Below are 14,041 nucleotides of genomic sequence, written 5' to 3'. Positions count from 1 at the left end.
TTTTCATAACATGATTTACAGAGTTCGAGACAATATATAGTTTTTGCTTATTAAAGGTGATCTTTGGAGAATGGATAGGTCTTCACCCTAACAAGGTCCAGAGAAAGTTGTCCTTACTGTTTTCTGGTGACAACATGGGCAAGGCAGGAAGGATATGCTTCCTAAATGGGAGACAGGAAGGTTGGTTGTCTTTCCACTTGGATACTTGATGCTCCTTAGAGTTGGCCTTGACTTGGGTCAAAACTGTGTTTAGATTCCCCAGAAAAGTACTCAAAATGATTTACTTTGAATTTCTTTATGAAATAGGAAAAATATATTAATTACGTCTAAGTTTGTTGAAGTACACAGATAACCTCAGAAGACCTAGTATAAATAGATGTCATAGAACAGATTAGACCAATTAGTTTTCCTTCATTTAGGAGAGGGATCAGCAGTCTACCAGGGGCAGTGTCCACATATGGAATGTGACAGATCAGATGTACTTGCATTTTCTCACGGCATTAGGAACACTGAAATTCAGCGCTGTTTGAGACATACATGATTAGAGCAGGAACTCCTGGACTAGGCTTTATGGTTAAAAGAGGTCACTGAAGCCCCAGAAACTGCATGTGCAAGTCTTTTAGTTCTGAGTTGTCAGCTTTTAAGTTCTTTTCCTGAGAAAATGACATTTTAAGACCAGAGATGTATTCTAGTTTAACTAGATGGAGTTTTTTGTGTTGTTTCTGTTTCTGCCGCTAGAATTTTCCTGTTCTTCTACAATGAATTCCTTAACCTGGGTTAATGTGTATTTAATGTGGAGTTCATGGGCCTGGCAATGGATGTATTTGTATTTCCCTGACATTGCCTGTAAAATTTAATATGCATGTGTGTGTGTGTGTGTGTGTGTGTGTGTGTGTGTGTAGAGTGTTCATATCTTGCATTAAGTTCTCAAATGCTCTGTGACTCCCAAAGATTAACCAAGGAGCCAGTAATTTAGTGAGTAGTCATTGCTCCCTCATTTGGGATGCATCCTCCTTAGTCCCATAAGCCTTCACCATCACATGGTCCCTCGGTCCAGTTCGGTATTATGAAGCCCATGAACTAAATGATGACCCTTAATTTTATGTAAATTTGACATTGGATTGGTAATCAACTCTTTACTGTTTGGATTTCCAAGCTGGAAACTTACTGGATTTTTCCATGGGCTATTTCTTTGCTGCAGCCTGCCTCAGCTCTGGTAGTGTTTACACCGTGATCACTGGACAGTAACCTACCCATGAAAAACTTCAGCAGTATGTTTTTATCTTTGTCACTATAGTCTATCCTGAGCTATAATTCATTCTAAAGATTTTCTTTCTTTTTTTTTTCCCCCAGCCTGAGAGAAATTAGGTACTTTAGGCAGGAGTTCTTTAAGAGATATCCAGGTATGTTTTCCCCACATTTCTGGGAGCTCTTACACCTTCATTTCTTTTGTTGGTTGTTTTTGGTTGTTCCCTGTCTTCCCTTCAGCAAGATTTATTCAAGTGGAGGAAGGATAGAAGAGGAAGGCTGCTGAGGGATTAGGTGAGCGGGGGACTTTCTGTTCCTGCCAAATGATCTTTTTTAAAAAAGGACTGAGTATGTTTCTTTTAATTTCCCAATCATAGTGTGAATTCTTCTTTGCCAAATGGTTTTGGGGCTTTGCCTGGGTCCCGTGTGCCAGAGTCAAGGATTCATCTGGCTAGACATTGCCACATATTGAAGAGGGAGCCGTTTCCAGGAAAGCAGAGAGCTGTGGCTCCTAGAAATCTTTCCTTGATTGTGTGAGCCAGGCCTTGACACTTTTGACCATCTGGAAAATTTTGGACCTAGGCACCAATATCTGTCTCATACATATTTTTCTTTTCATTTCCTAAGTTTTTAAAAAAATCTTGTTTGTTTGAGATATATATTTATTACTATTTTATCTACACACTCCAAGAAGAATTATATGCCTGAGGGCTGCAAAGAAAATCATCAGAAAAAGAGTCGATGTAGCCTCTATGGATATGCATTGCTATTCTTTGTGCCATTATCATGCTCAATAAACAGTTTTGGAATGAATAAATCTGGAAACTCTTTACTGACACATATTACTAGTGACAGAGTGTTTCTTTTTTCAGGTACTCTTGAACAGTAATGATTTCATCTCTCCTTTCTCCACTCTCCATAGTGTGTGCTTTCTGTAGTGTGTGTCTCTCTGTTTAAGTTAATGCTACAGTTTGACTCTTAGCCACTGCTCTGTTTCTACAGCCGCTCTTGTTTATGGTGGCAATCAATCTGTGTATTTCTAGCTGCAGATAGGATCTCCCAAATGCTGTGAGGTAAAGTCTGTACAACCAAGGAACATTTTATTTTGTTGTAGCTGTACTTGACATATTGCTCATTAGTACTCTGCTTTTAGTACTTTTCTTTATGCCAAATATAAAAGTGATCCTAGCTGTCTTGCAGACATAACTCATCATAGTTTGAGTATTGCTCATGTTTTTTTCACTTTTCTGTGAACTGGCTAGCTAAATCCCTTTGAACCTATATGCAGCCTTCTTTACCTTTCAGGTAACATACATTTATGAATTTACTGTGATAAGCCAATCATTCAAAAATTATCTACTGTGTGTTAAGCATAGTATTAAACATAAGACATACCTTTGCCTACTGAGTATTTACAGTTTATTTTGGAGCTGAAGACACACACTCAACAGTTGATGAATGAGATAGTATTATATACTATAATCCCAGGTCCAGTTATTATGTATTATATACTCAGCTCCAGGTCCAGTTATTATATACTATAATACCATCTCATTCATTGTAAATTATTCATAGAATAAAATACTTTCATAGTGTTGAAAATTAGAACAATTAGGGGGCTGGCCCGGTGGCTCAGGTGGGAGCTCCATCCTCCTAATGCCAAAGGCTGCCAGTTCGATTCCTACATGGGCCAGTGCCAGATGGCTCAGTTGGTTGGAGAGTGTCCTCTCAACCACAGGGTTGCCGTTTTGACTCCCGCAAGGGATGGTGGGCTGCACCCCCTGCAACTAACAATGGCAACGGTACCTGGAGCTGAGCTGCACCCTCCACAACTAAGATTGAAAGGACAACAACTTGATTTGGAAAAAGTCCTGGAAGTTCACACTGTTTCCCAATAAAGTCCTGTTCCCCTTCCCCACCCCCAAATAAAATAAAATAAAGATAAAAACTTTCTCAGAATATTAAAAAAAAAAAAAAAAAAAACAAGAAAGAAAATTAGAACAATTAAATAGCCAGTTGGCATTTACTGAGAGGCTACCATGTGCTAAGGGTATGGAAAGTTCAGTAAAGTTCACTGCCTTATCAGTGACCTGTGAGTATACTGCGACGTGTGACACTGGTGTCATAGGCAGTCCCTACAATAAAAGGTAGAGATACATGAGGATCACAGTAGGCCGGCAGCCTCTGGGAAGATATAAAGAGTCCAGCTTTGAGTGTTCTGTTCCTGTTGATTGCATGGACTCAGAGCATAGATCTAGACCATTTAATCCTCATAAGGATTATGGCTGAAGATGTACTGTTAGTCCCAGTGTATCATTTAGTCTGTGTCTGTCCAGCTGAAGCCCTTTTTTGCTCTTCCCCTCCCTTATCACTTTTTGATGCTCTTTAGTGAGTTCAGTTTGTTTAAATATGTGATTCTTGGGTCTTGCCTCACCCCTCTATAGAGAAAGCCAGTGTGAGACATGCTTATGTGAAAGCATCTGCTCAGTTATTTCTGTATCTACTGTTTTGCTTTCCTGTGTTCATGTTGACCAACCTTGACTCATGTGCTCCAGGAGGACATTTTTGAACCCACTGTTTCCTGCTCTCCTCACAGGTGCTTTCTGATGGCGTTAATGGCGACACTGGTAACCTACAGTAGTCCTTGATCCGCTATCAAAATGGCCATAGTTTTCCTATCCAGGCTTATGGTTTTCTTCCGTTTCCTTCCTTCCTTCCTTCCTTCCTTCCTTCCTTCCTTCCTTCCTTCCTTCCTTCCTCCCTTCCTCCCTTTCTCCCTCCCTCCCTTCCTGTCCTTCTCGTCCTCTTCTTCTTCTTTTTGACTGGGGCTATAAACAATCAGTTTTTATTCTATGTGTTCTCTGTGCTTCATTTCTTTGGAAAATCCCTTCAAGCTAATAGCAGGGATGATGAAAGCACTGGCAGCTCACTTTGGCAGCCCCTTTCCCTTAGCTTTCGACACTTTTCTTGGCAGAACTCACGTAACTTTATAGAGGTTGGAGATTACCTGGAAGAGAAGAAAGTCATTTCTCTGGTGATCAGAGGATGACTTGCCCTCAGAGGGTTCTGGACTCCAGTTTTCAGCTCAATCATTTGACTTGAAGGATAAGGCAGTCCTGAGGAAAGGTAACTTTTATTCCGCCTTTGCCAACTTGGAAAACAACGTGTTCTGTTTATTTGTGTTCCACTATTCCTGGGAGCTGAATCATGTTTTAGTTGAGATGAATGTGGATTAAACCCTATGATATAGCCATCTTTGTAGTAAAAAATGGTCAAATATTGGCAATGTCATCTTTTTCAACCTAATATATCTTATCTATGAATCTGAACTAGCTTACAGCCTCCTTCTCTTAGTGGGGAGCTGTAAAACAGTATTCCAGATGCTACGCTAAGTGGTTTTAATGGCAAGCCAGTGCTAAGATTCCTCTGTTTTGCTTCCTAGGTCACTCTACACCTGAATCCCATCTCCTCAGTCCACATTCACTACAAGCCTGTTGTGTTCCTGCTCAACTCCCCACAGCCCCTGGTTTGGCATCTGAAGACAGAGAGACTTGCGATTGGGGTTTCCAGACTTTTCTTGGTAAGTGTTTGAAACCCTCCCACAGTGATCCTTAGCACAAGACTATAATGACCTTAAAACTTTGCAAGCCATTTTTTTTTTTATTTTTTTTTTTGATATTTTATTGGGGAAAGGGAACAGGACTTTACTGGGGAACAGTGTGTACTTCCAGGACTTTTCTCCAGTCAAGTTGTTGTCCTTTCAATCTTAGTTGTGGAGGGCATAGCTCAGCTTCAAGGTGTTGTCCTTTCAGTCTAAGTTGTGGAGGGCGCAGCTCAGCTCCAGGTCCAAGTTGCCATTGCTAGTTGCAGGGGGCGGAGCCCACCATCCCTTGCGGGACTCGAACCGGCAACCTTGCGGTTGAGAGCCCACTGGCCCATGTGGGAATCGAACCGGCAGCCTTCGGAGTTAGGAGCATGGAGCTCTAACTGCCTGAGCCACCTGGCCGGCCCCAAGCTTTTTTAAAAGGCTTGTTTCACTGAAATAATACCAGACTCCACAGTGTGTTAAATTTGGAGTATGCTCTTAGTGATACTTGGATGGCATAGATAAGCTTTCATAGAAAACAAACACCACTCACATGCCTTCTTCTGCAGATGGAGAGTCAGGTCTAGTTTGCACATCAGAGCAAGACCTGCAGTTATATTCTGTGTGGCCTAAGCTTTGGTCTCAGCTCTGAAGTCCCCTTTGTGGCATCATGAGCAATGTAAATATTATAAATAGCCATTGGGTGTGTGGTCTGTGACCACAAAATAAATGGCGTGCAAACCCATTCTATTTGTATATAACACAGGCCTCATTTCTGATACGAGGATCTGTTTGTTGAGAAAGTGACACAGTGAGCTCCAAAATGAAAACATTTGTATTTTATAAAAAAGCTGGAACCCAGCTCTTGTAGAAAGATCCAAATATTACCTACTATTTGTAAATCATGTCCTTTTAAGTTTGCCAGAACATTCAAGTTTGCTAGTTGTGGAGAAATTGATGGGTTGTTTGGATGGAATTTTTGGGGTATGATATCATGTCTGATGATGAGCAACGCTGCACTTCACAGTGATAGCTCACACTGTCTATTGCTAGAGCTTCGTGCTAATGTCCTCAACTTGCTAATGTCCTCAACTGCAGAGCCTCGGGCTTTTAAACCTCTCCTGCCCACAAGCATTCAAAACAAGAAGAGGCCTCAGTTAATAGTCTTTCTCTTGCATAATGAATAAATTCTTTCTAATTAATTACTGTTGATCCAGATATGTAGTTTCTTGTCACTTGTATTTGAAAAGTACTTTTAAAAACTCTGTGGTACCCATTAAATAAAATAAAACTCCATAATCAATACAGTTGAAAAGTAGCTAAAGAAATGAGTAAAAAGGGTAGAAAGGAAAGCTCCCGTTTATAGTAGCATGCCAGTCAATAAGTGGAGAAGGAATGATGGAGTTAAAAAATCATCATTTTGCAGCCATCATAATAAAAGTCGATTATTCAGGACACATCAGTAGATGCTAAATCTTGTGGAGGCGGAGGGAGTTTGAAGAACAGTACATTTTCATAGTCTCAAATTACTTACTAATGACAAGGCAAACTAGTAACTGTATGTAGGGGAGCTACCCAGCAATACCTTTATTAAAGGATCCAAATTAACATCAATATGATGCAGATGGGCATTGTGTGCCTCTAGACGTGATAGCCTGAGAACAAACAGCATCGCTTCTGAAGCATTTTAGCCTACAGTGCACATAACCTGACTCGAATCATGAGGAAACTTTGGAGAAAAGCAAATTGAATGACATTCTATAAAATAACTGGCCTATGCTCTTCAAAAATGTTGGTCATGACAGACAAAAAGAGGCTGAGGAGCCATTCCAGATTCAAGGAGACTCACAAGACATGTGTGATCCTGAACTGGATCCTCTTGGGTATGTTGTGTGTGTGTTGGGGGGGTGGGGGGATGCGTTGCTATAAAGTACATTATGGGGATAAACGGCAAAATTGGAATGGGACCTATAGATTAAAGTATTGTATCAATGTTATATTTCCTGAATGTAATAATTGTACTGTTGCTATATAAGAGAATATCCTCCTTAGGAGACATAATACGCTTAAGCATTAAGGAATAAAAGGCCAAATAGTTCAGGAAAAAAGTACGATGGATCAATAGAATAATAAAACAAATATGGCAAGATGTTGAAAGCTGGGAAATCTGGTTAAAGGGCATACAAGAGTTCTTTGTACCATATTTGCAACTTTGTAAATGTGAATTAATTTCAAAATAAAAATTTTTAATTTAAAAGTACATTTATAAGGTAGGAGTTACTAATAACTTAAAGTTACTAATAACTTAAAGCAATGAGACTTGAAACTCTCGTTACTTCTAAATTAAAAAGGCCAAAAGTCAGAGTTGTTATTACTAGCACATTTATTTAGCACTTAGTACATTCCAAGTATTGCACTAAGTTCTCTGATACTTTATCTCATTCTCACATTAACCATATGACGATGGAGGTATTAGTTTGGTGCAAAAGTAATTGCGGTTTTTGCAATTTTTTTTTTTCCAACCTTTTTAAACTGCAATTACTTTTGCACCAATCTATTTACCCCATTTTACAGATACTTTTACAGATGAGGAACTAAGACTCAAGAGAGGTTAAGTAGTGACCTAAATCAAACGGTTAATTACCTGGCAGAGCTCAGACTCAAACCCAGATAGGACTTACTCTGCAAACTCTTATGGTGACTTGGCTCCCTTCACGCTCATAGTCATCGTCAGTCTCCTGTAATTAAAGGTATTTGTGATAGTAAGACTAATGGCCACATTCAGAAGGCCATATACATACCCACTTAGCCTTGATAGTGCAGAGCTGTGCTATCCGTTACTCGCTATGGGTGACTATTTATATTTAAATGAACTAAATCAGAACTATGGTTTCTCAAGCACACTAGCCCCACTTCAGGTACTCAGTAGCTACATGAGGCGAGTGGCTGTCACATTGGTTAGGTTATGGAGAGGTTATGAGCGAGGGTTTTGCTTACCTTGGTTTGAATCCAAGCAATAATCGGGGGCAAATTATTTTATTTTTCTAAGCCTGACTTTCATCAGTTCTAATACGGGAATAATAACAGTCCCTACATCATGGGGTTGTTGTCTTGATTAAACGCGCTTACGTGTAAAATGTTTAGTACAGGGCTTGGCACTAATAACTTCATGAGCATTACCTGCCACGTTTGTTCCTGTTTGTTATTAGTCATAGTGAAGAACACTTGGGAAGGATGTTGAATTTACATTTCTAATTATAAAACATCTAGCTTGGCTGGCCCCAGATTGAAAGGAGTTCCTATTTCCCTGGGCTCCAGGCCCAGGTGAAAAATGTGGGTCACATATACCATAGTTGTACTGGTCACTTACTGGTTTCCTTCTTCAATCTGCCACTCCATGGGGTTTTAAGGGAAAGTATTTTACTCCTAGTTATTATTTATTTGCTTTCATTTTGTTCAAGATCTGTTAAGAACTGCCTCTTGGCCAACAGTGCAAGACGTACCAACAGTGACAAAAAGGAGACAGTTTTAGTAAACAACTTAACATCAACCCTATTTGGAGTTAATCCCATGTTAAGGAGATTGCAGATCAAGGGATGAACCTAAAATTACCAACATGGGGGAAGCAGCAATGGGATAAGTTTCGGATTTAAATTCTGGGACACCTGAACTCTGTCTGCCTTGTTGTCCAACAGGCTTTCTTTAGGGAAGATGGTTTTCTCCCATATGTACATTTCTTAATGGCCTGGAAGAGAAGGGGGAACATCTGTTTTTCATTCAGTTTCTGAGATCAGCAGAAGACGAGTGTTGCAAGTTCTGTCATAAGCTGGGCAGCTTTCTCTAATAGAAAGTGTGCTGAGGTAAAGAAGACAAGCCTTTCTTATAACCTGAAATGAGTTTCAGAATCTACTCATCCACTTGACAGCCATTGCAGAAGAGGGATTAGCTGCTGGATAGAAACCCAGTAGCGTGTTGTTTATCTACTTACAGTAGTTAAGAGTTAAATTTTGTAGATAAGGTAACTAAATTATTTGGCATAAAATGTTTTATCCAAACACTTCAGAAGGCCCATGGAATCTTTGGAAACTGAGGGTTAGCTGTTTCCATCACTGTCTTCTCCAAGGTTAAAGAGCTTAGAGAAGCTGAGGAGAGAGTGGTGGGTCTTTTGAATTTCAGTTTAAGATGCCTAGTCTTTGCTTCCTCCCTGACATGCTGCTGAAGGATTTGCATTACTGTCTTAATTAAAGCTCTTTACTTTCTAGGTAGAGCTATAATACTTTAACAGGTTTTCTTTCATTTGTTTGTTTTTCTAAGTAGGGTGGTGAGAAAAGTTCAAGAAATGGCATCTACTCACCTATCTGGATGACTTTTTAATTTAAGTCAACATGTCTGCATTATCATAACAAAAAGGAAACCTTTAAAAAAAGGAAACCTTTCATAATTTGTTAGCAGGAGCCTTGTGTTACTCAAAGTGTCTCAGCCAACCATGAGGGTGACTAAAAATATTGTACAGCAGGTTCTCAAACAGTGTTGTTTTTGTTCAGCATCATTTTGTTATAACTGGTGATAAGGAAAAAAAAAAAAAAAGATTTCCAGCCAGGGCCACTGTCTGTGTAATTTGCACTTTCTCCCCATGTCTGGGTTTTTCTCTGAAGACTTCAGTTTCCTCCCACATCCCAGAAATGTGCACGTGAGGTGAATTGGCGTGTCTCAGTTGTCCCAGGCTGAGTGAGTGAGTGTGTGTGAATGGCCCTGCAACGGAAGGGTGTCCTGTCCAAAGTGGGGTCCCACCTTGCATCCTGAGCTGCCAGGATAAGCTCTGGCCACCCGCAGCCCTGATCTGGAATAAGTGGAAAAGAATTTTCTTACTTGTTTTTATTAATATTTCTTAAATGTGTGTATAGCTCACATTTAGTTCAGTGTTTAATATTGAAAGTGTTTTGGGGTCTTTATTTAGAAGTTTGGTGATGGTTATGTGACCAGAAATATGCCATAGGAACTTACCTCTTGTTTATATCGACTAGCCTATGGTAAAACTGGTTTCATTACACATTGTTTTGCTTAGTCACAGTTTCTAAGAACCTATTGATGACATTAAGTGAGGACTTATTGTACTTTAATACTGTCTAATAAAGGTATCATTTTTTGTTTTTTCCTGTCAAATCATTCCAGTCCTTCTCATGATTCTACAGTGCAGGCAAGTGGGAATGTATCAGGCAGGGAGAAAGTGGTATTGAATTTCTTCTGCCAGTCTAGTTAGTTCCTTTATTTGGTTGTTCTGATTACCAGGAAATGGGAGTGGGGTAAAGAATGATTGTTTTGGGCTGAGTCTCAAGTAGTGGATCTTTGAGTATAAGCCATACACACACACACACACACACACACACACACACACACACACACACGATGGAGTTGTCACAGCCTTGTAGTTTTTCTCTTGCAGAGTGTATGGATGGCCCAGAGAATATTGGGTAGGTTAAAGTTGTCCCTTACTGCAATCGGAAATAAAAATAATCCTACCCTTTCAGTCTGTCCCATTGAAACTATAAGTAAAATTCTCTTAGAAGAGTCATTTAAGCTTATTTTTATTTATGCAGTCATTTCCACATTGAAGAAAAAGTAGGACAGCTCAACTGGGCAATAGAAGTCTGCACTTTCAACCTGAGTTTGCCAGAAAACCACAATACTAGGTTGTCTTTAAAAATAAACTGCAATTTGAATAGACATTTCTCCAGAGAGAAAGCACAAATAGCCAATAAATGTATAAAAAGATGCTCAGTATCATTAGTCATTAGGAGAAAGCAAATTTAAAATCACAATGAGATGTCGCTTCAGACCCACTAGGATGGCTATAATAAAAAAGGCAGATAATAACAAGTGTTCACTATGTAGGGAAATTGAAACGCATATACATTGCTGGTGGGAATATAAAGTGGTGCTTTGGAAAACAATTGGGCCAAACATATGTCCACAGAAAAACTTGTCCACAAATGTTTACAGCAGTATTACTCATAATAATCAAAAAGTGCAAACAGCCCAAAATATCCATCAACTGATTAATGGATGAAAAAAGTGGTATTATATCCATACAATGGAATATTATTTGGCCATTAAAATGCTGAAGTAGTGATATATACCACAACATGGATGAACCTTGAAAACATTATAAAATGAAAGAAGCCGGACACAAAAGGCCACGTATTGTGTAATTCCATTTATACAAAATGTCCCAAACAGTCAAATTCACAGAGAAAGAAAGTAGATTGGTAGTTCCGAAGGCCTGGTGGGAGGAAAGAATGGGGAATGACTACTAAGGGTATGGAGTTTCTTTTGTGGGTGAAAAAATGTTCTGGAATTGGATAGTGGTGAATATTAGCACAGTTGTGAATATACTGAAAAACACCATTGTATAGTTTAAAATGGTGACTATTATGATATCTCAATAAAATGAATTATAAGGGTGAATTATGATTATGTTATTATATTTATGTAATTTATATACTTATAGTAAGGGTGGATTATATCTCAATAAAGCTGTTAGAAACAAACTTGCTGCAGCACATTTTTTAAAAGGGATGGTATTAAATTTAAGGAACTAAATTTTAAAATCTTTTTACTTTATTCCATGTACCGATCTGATTTATTTTTTCTTTTAACCTTTCTTTTTTTGTATGTTCCAAACATAAACACTCTCGCCTGTAAGGTCTACAGACTTGGGGTCCTGGGAGAAGCAGAAATTTTCAAGATGAGATGCTAATACCTGGCTTCTAATAACATAAAATGTCTAGTCCTGAGGCTTTAGCCAGCCTTTAGTATCAGGCTTAGTTGCTTTAATTGCTCATAAGGAAAAAAGGTGTCTATGATTAGGAAAGCCTCAAGAAATAAGCAGCAACTTCTTCCAGCCTCATTCACTCTTAGGATTACGGTGCTGTGGTTTATTTTCTCCAGCCATTTATCATTAAAATCAGGAAAGACATGTATGTAAGTATGTGTATGTTTGATTGGAAATGTGGAGTCGGAGGGGATATTGGTCTCCAAGGGAGGTTTTCCAGAGTTAATAAAGATAAAAAATGCCCAGTTAAATTTGAATTCAGTAAACAACAAATAATTTTTTAATATGTCTAGGCAATATTTGGAACATACTTTTACTGAAAAATTATTCATTGTTTATCTGAAATTCAAATTTAACTAAATGTCCCGTATTTTATCTGGCATCTCTACTCAGCAGTAACTCGGTCTTTTGTTTCTAGTTAACACCCTGGCCTGTGTAGCAGGAGGCCTGAATACTAGTCTTGGCTCTGCCACTAACTAGTTATATGCATACATTACTGGACAAAATCACTTAACTACGCAGGCCTCAGTTTCTTCATCTCTAAAATGAGGAAGTGGTACCAACCAATCTCTAAAGTTCCTTCCAGCTTTCAAATGCTGATTTTTTTTTGATAATACAACTGTTAGATATTATATCCCAATTTAATTAGAAACAGAAAATGGTAATCTGAACATTGCCTCTTCAGCAAATCCAAGTAAATATCAGGGCAGGGCAGTTGAAACAAATGAGAGAAACCAAACTCTATGCTATTGGCTTTGAATTAAAAACAAATCAAAATTTAATCCTAATGAAAAATGTAAATTAATACCAGGAACATGCTTAATATTTAAAACGTAAGTTTTGTGTTTCTGAGAAGGTGGGGGAGGGGGATGGGTGAAGAAGCTGGGGTTGCCAAAATCTGGTTTATTCCTCTTACTTAAACTTCGGTGGGGGGAAAAAAAGGTCCAAATATTTTGGGCCTCGGCCATCAAACCACAGGCAGTTCTCTGGTCTGCATTGCAGTTTGGATGACTGACAAGGCTCAGTGAAAAACAAGTGCTATTTGTTTTCCTGTGCCCAGTATTTAACTGGAAATCAGAAGGCGAAATTTCCAATCAGTTGTTAAATAGCCCCAGATGTGTGCTTAGCTGTGCTCTAGGAAGGGACATACACAGCCTGTACCACGGCGCATGTCCACTCGTTCCTCTTTATGAACCCAAGTGATGTGTAATTGAGGGTTGTGGTGTCCAGAAATGCCCCATGAATAACTCAGACATTCAAGTTTGCTTGTGCAGGAGGGAACTTATAAAAATTTTCTGTATTCTCTACTGCATTGCATTAAAAAAATCAGGGAAAAAAAATTTTTTTTTCTTTTCTAATTTTCTCCTTTCTCTTGTTTGGCAGTTCTCCCACGTTTAGGAAAACATGATATTAGCATACTCTGTATGATGGTTTATGTATCTCCTTGTTCATTCATCCAACACCCAGTTTTTAGTGCCTTCAGGATGCTGGGAACTGTGCCAAGTGTGGAGGATCCAGAGAGAAATGGAGTGAGTGGATTGCCTGCCCTCGCAGAGCTTTCCATTTTGTGGGAGAGGTGGTTAAGAAATTAGGAGTTACAGTTCAGTGTAATAAGTACCATTGTTGGATCCTGAAAATTGGACAAAATGGGAATCTTCGTATTCCCAGCATTCCCTCTGTGAGGCTGACAGAGGAGCAACCTGTGGCAGGTGGGTCAGGATTGCAGACACAGCCACCGCTTTTGTGCTCAACCAGAAGGGTCACCCCTATATACTACGGAGCTGGGAATACCATTCTGGATTTTCCAGTGAGGTCTTGCCCCACTTAAGTTGTCTTGTCTTAGAGGCAGATTCAGTAACTAAATGTTTCTAGATTAGTCCTTCTTTTTTCTTGTTTTTTTACATGTCTCTTGTGGAATGACTCACTATGTCCTGTGGGACAGTCAAAGTGGTTGTGTACTGTGCATTTTTGTTCCAGAGGCTGCTTATCTGTTGGTTTTGTGGCTTGTCCGAAACAGCCCTAATTATAAGAGGCTTGAGCCTCTCATGAACTAGGGTCAGTCAGCTACCATATTTCCTAGGAATGAATTTTCACCCTTTTGTGGTGAGAGCTCTTCCTAAATGTCACTGTAACAATTAGAGCACTGGAAAGAGTCCAGTTTTCACTGGTCATCCTGATCCAGAAAGATTTTTTGAAAGACTTAATAGATTTATCCTGCCTCGTAGGTTAAGGCTGGTAAATGTTGCCAGTGAGTGGCTCCTAGGCCTCATCAGGTTTGCCTGGGTGGGTGTATTCTTCCTGGTCAAGACATCCTATCTTGGAGGGTTCAGGCAAGTGTAGACTTTTCCTGGCTCTGCTGGACTTGCTGTGTCATG

General features: G+C 39.3%; 1 protein-coding gene across 1 annotated transcript in view; it reads left to right on the top strand.

Moving 5' to 3' along the window:
- The window catches only part of TGFBR3 (transforming growth factor beta receptor 3), a 185,861-nt gene that overhangs the window by 108,202 nt on the left and 63,618 nt on the right, over positions 1-14,041 (top strand). Inside the window, exon 4 of the mRNA XM_019753067.2 lies at positions 4,691-4,828. Coding sequence (XP_019608626.2) covers positions 4,691-4,828 — 138 coding nt within the window. The remainder of the gene's footprint in view (positions 1-4,690; positions 4,829-14,041) is intronic.

This window comes from Rhinolophus sinicus, linkage group LG06 (assembly GCF_036562045.2).
Source record: "Rhinolophus sinicus isolate RSC01 linkage group LG06, ASM3656204v1, whole genome shotgun sequence".
Taxonomy (NCBI): Eukaryota; Metazoa; Chordata; class Mammalia; order Chiroptera; family Rhinolophidae; genus Rhinolophus; species Rhinolophus sinicus.
Note: the sequence above shows the minus strand (reverse complement) of the source record. Positions and strands in the feature narration are given on the sequence as shown.